General features: G+C 44.8%; 1 protein-coding gene across 1 annotated transcript in view; it reads right to left on the reverse strand.

The window, feature by feature from the left end:
* Positions 1 to 5,493, reverse strand: part of LOC107109999 (protocadherin beta-16-like) — a gene marked incomplete at its 3' end in the record, with an annotated part of 11,082 nt that extends 5,589 nt beyond the window's left edge. The window contains exons 1-2 of the mRNA XM_015410710.1: positions 3,124 to 5,493; positions 1,255 to 1,357 (exon numbers count right to left, since the gene is read on the reverse strand). Of these exons, the coding sequence (XP_015266196.1) occupies positions 1,255 to 1,357; positions 3,124 to 5,493 (2,473 nt within the window). The remainder of the gene's footprint in view (positions 1 to 1,254; positions 1,358 to 3,123) is intronic.
* Positions 5,494 to 6,009: the final 516 nt, after the last annotated feature.

Genomic DNA, 6,009 nt, shown 5'->3' on the forward strand with positions numbered 1-6,009 from the left:
ATATATATAAATATTATGTGTCTAGCATTAGTCTAGAAGCAACTCTTCACTCCAGTTGGCTTAATCACGAAGTGGCTATATTTTCATAAGAATAATAAAAATTACAATATTCCTCTGTGTATCTCCAAAGTCTCTGCCTCTCTACTTTTCCCCTCCTCAGTAATCCCCGCTCAGGTCAAATGGTGGCCACCAATTAGTTTGCTCTTCAGCCCTCCTTCCTGAGCTAAGACAAAAATGTGTGAGCCAGAGGCTAGAAAACTGTGAGCTAGCTCACAGTAATTCAGCTTAGAGGGAACACTGGTGGCCACCATGATAATATCTCAGTCTGCTGGTATTACAATGCAGGTCTAGGCTGTGGGTCACTGCAATGAGTTCAGCCCCACCACTGAACCCATAACTACCCTTCAACGTAACTTCAGACTTCTTCCGGGCCTTGCCAAACCTCACATCTATTTCTCTCCTCTCTCATTGCAGTCCTTCTATTTCTTCCTTGGTTTTTTATCATTCTTTCACCCAAACATTGTGATAGAAGAGAGCGGAGGAGAGAAAAACCCACACGATACATAAATGTAGCACTATCCATTCCAGTCTCTTATTTTCATTAAAGGAGGAAAAGAGGTCAGAGGACGTGATTATGAACAAAATGAAACTGATTAAAGAAAAGCCAGGGAACAGCTGCCGTGCATTCACCTACAGCATATTGTTGTCCTGACCTGGATAGCCCAGGCTAGTCCAATCTCGTTAGATCTCAGAAGCTAAGCAGGGTTACAGGGGTAATTTTGTAAAAAAAAGAGGTGCAGGAGCTCATTAGCATAACTCATTAGCATAACTTATTTGCATATGCCACACCCCCTGACATCACTGGAAGTGTATCAGAAGGCAACAATGGAGCTCAGGCTCCATTGGACTGTTTTGGATCGCTAGCTATTGGGGGGGGGGACGTGCAGATCTGCCCTCGCAGAGGAGGGAGAGCTTGTACCTGAATAAAACTTGGTCTTAAAGGTGCCACTGGACTGTTTTGGAGGGGGGGGGCTCTGCAACTTACCTGGCTGCTTCTTGCTCTGACTGAGGGCTGCTGGGAGCAGGGGGTGGGGCTTGTTGCATGTGCCCGCCCCCTGGGCTCTTTACTGCCGGAGCTCCGCTCCTGTGCGCTCCCGCAGGAAATGACCACTGGTTACCCCTAGTTAGTACTTGAATGGGAGACCACCAAGGAAATTCAAGGCTGCTGCACAGTGGCAGGCAACGGGAATCCACCTCTGAAAGCCTCTTGCCCATAAGTCGGGTGTGACTTCATGGCCCTTTCCACCACCGTGACCAAACGGCTGTCCGTTATCTCCGTTATCGTTCCCTTGCTTGGCTGCACAACACAGAATGACCAAGTAACCAGAATCCACCCACACCGTTGATAACTTCCTATGTCGTGCCTCTTTTAAAACATCAACTCAAGGCCATGAATAACAAGACAAAAAAAGGAGTTTTGTGGCGCTTGAAACCAGCCAGTTTGTTATGTCTTTAAGGTTAGTTTTTTAGGTCTACGGTTAGATTTAGTTATTCTCCCAGCCCGCAAAAGTTTGTACCCCAATGCACTTAAGAAGCAACAGGACTCCTTTCTGGAGCCCCCACTGGAACAGAGAAAGAGCAGATTGATTCCAAAAAGCAAGATGGCTTCCATTCAGGGATGGAGTTTTGTAGTGTTCCTCTTGCTGGTGTGGCTGCAGATAAAAGCTCAACAGTAGTGGACCATCCACATGGCAGGTTTCTGTGAAGTTTTCCTACTGCAATCCCCTAGAAGTGGCCACGTGCTCTCCCCTGAGACACTGGGGCTTTTGCTCCTGTTATAACGATATGCCTTTCCCCTTATATCTCTGTAAAGGAAGGCACTAGAGACTTATTTTTTACACATGAAGCTGAGAAGTCAGAGAGCCCGTTAGCAGCTGAGAATTCAGGTAATGTGTTGTTACAACATTGTTTCACCATAATGATATTCTAGCACTGATTTTTTTAAAAAAACAACAACAACAACTCAAAACTCAGAGAAAATGGCTGCTATGTGGGGCAGAAAATCCAAGTTTTCCTACCCACACAGCAGCCACCCAAGTTTTACTGTGATCTTTCCCAAAACTTTGGAGCAAAGCAGGTTTGAACAAGATCAGAGAAAAGCCAGGGAAACCGCCAGAGGTGCATGGATACACCACGATGCTGTGGGGAAGCACGGAAAACCACACTTCCCAAAAGCATTGGACTTGGGGTAAATAACCTGTTCAGAAGCCATCCAATACTTCCTTGTCACTGAATTCTGAACGAGCAAACAGTCCTTTTACTACTTCCACAGTTTAGCCAATATACAGGTTTTATGTTCATATACAAAGGTAGGAGATAACTGAAAGCTTTTCTATGAAGGACGCTTCCATTGGTGTGGGGATTTCCCACATCCATATTTCAAATGTCGTAAAACATTTGTGGGCTAAAGCATACATCCATATTTTATTCTGCATAATTAACGTTCACAAGTGGTAAAGTCCCAATTTAATGTGTTCAGCTATTGTATGTGAAAATGTTGTAAGACCTTGAGCTTTCTTTTGCACCTGCCTGGAAATGCACACTATAACACACACTGATTAATATAATATAGGCACATTTATTTGTAGACTGAGGCTATCTTATCTTAATAGTTTAATATGCCACTTAAAGAATCATAAATTGAGAATACATGCATGTGAGAAGAGTAGAAAATGCTTTCTAAACAATAACCAACGGAAACATTCTTTTTCATACTATAAAACTGCAGATAATGCCTTATGACTGACCCAGAACGTTCATTGAGGGCTAACCTCTGACCACATGACGCACGGAAGAGGCATGTCCACATGGCAAGCAACCTGCGTGAGGGAACAGATATTTCCCTACCCACCCCACATTTAGGCTGTTCAATACCCCAGATAGACACGGTGCAGAAACTTGCAGAGTTCTTGTACATCGGTGTGGTATTTCTGCCCCTTCCAGAGTTCAGTTTTTTCTTTGGATTGGGTCATTATTTGTACAATTATGCAGCATAATTCAACGCATTATTTACTCAGGTTTCCCTTAAATACATTACGCATAAATATTTTGGCTTTCCCTTACCTGAGGGTCATTGCTAGAAGCCATAGGAGCTTTAAGATCCACAGCTAGTGAAGGCAGCAGAGGGCTGAGAACTTTAAATTCGTTGGTCCCATACCCAGCCGTTAAGAAGACCTCATAGTAATTTGGACGAGAAAGAGTCCCAGAGCCATTCGGACCAGAAGAATTAGGAACAAAGTCAGCATCACAGTAGAAATTCCCAGAAGAAACGTGACTTCCTTTCTGGTAATTCCTTCTTTTGTGTATCCAAATGACAATCACCGTTAACACGGAAAACAAGAAGAGAAAAGAAATGAAACATAAGGATATTATTAAATACAAGGTTAGGGAATCGTTCTGTTCTTCTTCAGGTGGCAGATCCGCAATTTGCATATGTGAGTCTGAAAACCCATCAACAAGAAGGATACTGAGACTTGACGTGCTGGACTGGGGTGCTTCCCCATTGTCTTTCACCACTATGAGGAGTCTCTGCTTGAAAGCGTCCTGACTGGTAACCACACGAGTAGTCCTTACTTCTCCATTATGAGTTTCCACTGAAAATAGACCCGGTTCTGTGGCCTTCAGGAGCTCATAGGTAAGCCAAGAATTCTGACCGGAATCTCTGTCCACTGCCACCACCTTGGTGACCAGGTAGCCAGCTTCCGCCCCCCTGGGAACCAGGTCATTGGACGGGGAAGTGCCGTTCTGAAGAGGGTAAAGGATGAATGGGGCATTATCATTTTCATCCACGATCAGAACTCGGACCATAACTTCAGAGCTCAGGGGAGGAGAACCACTGTCCACAGCCCTCACGGTCACCTGGAAATCTTTCACCTGCTCATAGTCCACTGATCGGATGGCGTACAGATTCCCAGTTTCAGAGTTGATGGAGACGTAAGAGGACACGGGTTGATCGCTGACCTTCCCAGGCAAAAGAGAGTAGGTCACTTTGGCATTCTGCTCCATGTCCAGGTCCTTAGCTTGGACCAATCCTATCAGCAGTCCTGGGATATTGTTTTCCCGTAGCTGCATATGATACAGTGATTTCTCAAATACCGGAGAGTTGTCATTGATGTCAGAGATCTGGACGTTAATTATTGTGAAGGAAGAGAGCCTGGGAGAGCCCCAGTCTGTGGCTGTGATCGTGACGTTGTACTCAGAGTCTCTTTCCCAGTCTAGGGGCTTCTGGGTCACGAGCTGGTAATAGTTATTGTCTGAGGGCTTGAGTCCAAAAGGGAGGCCTGCTTCAATGGAGCAAGACGTCCTGCCATTGTCTCCAGAGTCTCGGTCTGTGACGCTGAAGAGCACAACTAGCACATCTAAGGCAGAATCCTCTGGCAATGCGCTGGTGTGTGATACGACCACCACTTCTGGGACATTGTCATTCTCATCCTCAACAAGCACCAAGACCTTGCAGACTCCTGAAAGACCCCCTCCATCTGTGGCTTTAACGTTCATGTCATAGCTGGATTCTTCTTCATAGTCAATTGGACCCAAAACGGTGATTTCACCAGTGCTCTGATTCAAGTTGAACAAGTGATGAATTTGATCAGGCACCCGATGGAATGAATAGGAGATCTGTGCGTTTGAACCAAAATCCAAATCTCTGGCTTCCACTTTATACACTGGAGTACCACGAGGACTGTTTTCCTTTAGCTTCACTTTATATTCAGATTGTGTAAACTGAGGGAAGTTGTCATTGCTGTCCAGAACACTGACCTTTATTAGAACTGTGCCTGTTCTCTGGGGCACCCCTCCATCAACAGCTGTGAGGGTCAGCCCAACATGTGCCTCCTTCTCCCTGTCCAGTGGTTTCTCCAGAACAAGGTCTACATATTTGCTCCCAAACTCATCACTTTGTACATCCAGCCTGAAATACGCATTGGGGCTGAGTGTGTAGTTCTGGATGCTGTTTTCACCCAAATCTGCATCTCGGGCAGATTCCAAGGGAAATCGCGTATTTGTAGGAACATGTTCAGAAATGTCAAACATGAATTCATTTTGAGAGAATGCAGGAGTGTTGTCATTCACATCGTCTATCTCTGTCTCCATATTGTAGATCTTTAAAGGGTTCTGGAGCACAATTTCAAACAACACTAAGCAAGAGTCCATTTTGCCACACAAAGCTTCTCTGTCTATCTTGTCATTTATAAAGAGATTCCCAGAACGGTTATCCAGCTGGAAATACTGCTTCTTGCTTTTGGAAACCAGCTGGGCTCTGCGAGCAGAGAGCTCCCCTGGTCCCAGCTTCAAATCCTTCAGCACATTAGCCACCAGAGACCCACTTTTCTTCTCTTCCGGCAACGAATAGCGAATTGAGACACACACCACTCCAGACAGAGAGAGTAAGAACAAAAGAGACAGACCTTTCATGATCCTGAAGGTATCATCCATGGTGCCAGACTCTCCCAGGTCAGATGTTCTGCCTCTTAAATCTAAATCTTCTGATTTTTATTCAGTGAATATCTGTGATGCTGGAGACATGGAAGTTGTTCTGCAACATTGATTGCTGTATGTCACTGCCGAAAACTTGCTGTCCTTTGGTATTGAATTCTCCATCTATTGGCTCTTTAAATACCTTGCATGTTTCTGGCTAATGTCTTTGCCAATGCTGCCACCATGTGGCTGAATTGAGAAACAACATGGAGATTGTACATTTTCCTTCAAAATGCAGCTCTATGCACAATAAACCCTTAGAAAGAAGTTTATTTACCATATTGTGTTTTAAATAGTGAAGTGCCTAAGTAATAGTGAGATGCTATGGAAGTTATTGTAGAGGAAGTCAACTTTTTTGGACCAAATATTCCCCAAACTCACAGTGTCTACCAGTGACGATGGAGGTGTAGGGGGAAGCGAGGGGAGAGAAGAGGACATGGTTGGTGTCAGGTGTGCAGGGCCATGAGTCAATTA

The sequence above is a fragment of the Gekko japonicus genome, unplaced genomic scaffold (genome assembly GCF_001447785.1).
Source record: "Gekko japonicus isolate JY-2015 unplaced genomic scaffold, Gekko_japonicus_V1.1 scaffold7215, whole genome shotgun sequence".
Classification (NCBI taxonomy): domain Eukaryota; kingdom Metazoa; phylum Chordata; class Lepidosauria; order Squamata; family Gekkonidae; genus Gekko; species Gekko japonicus.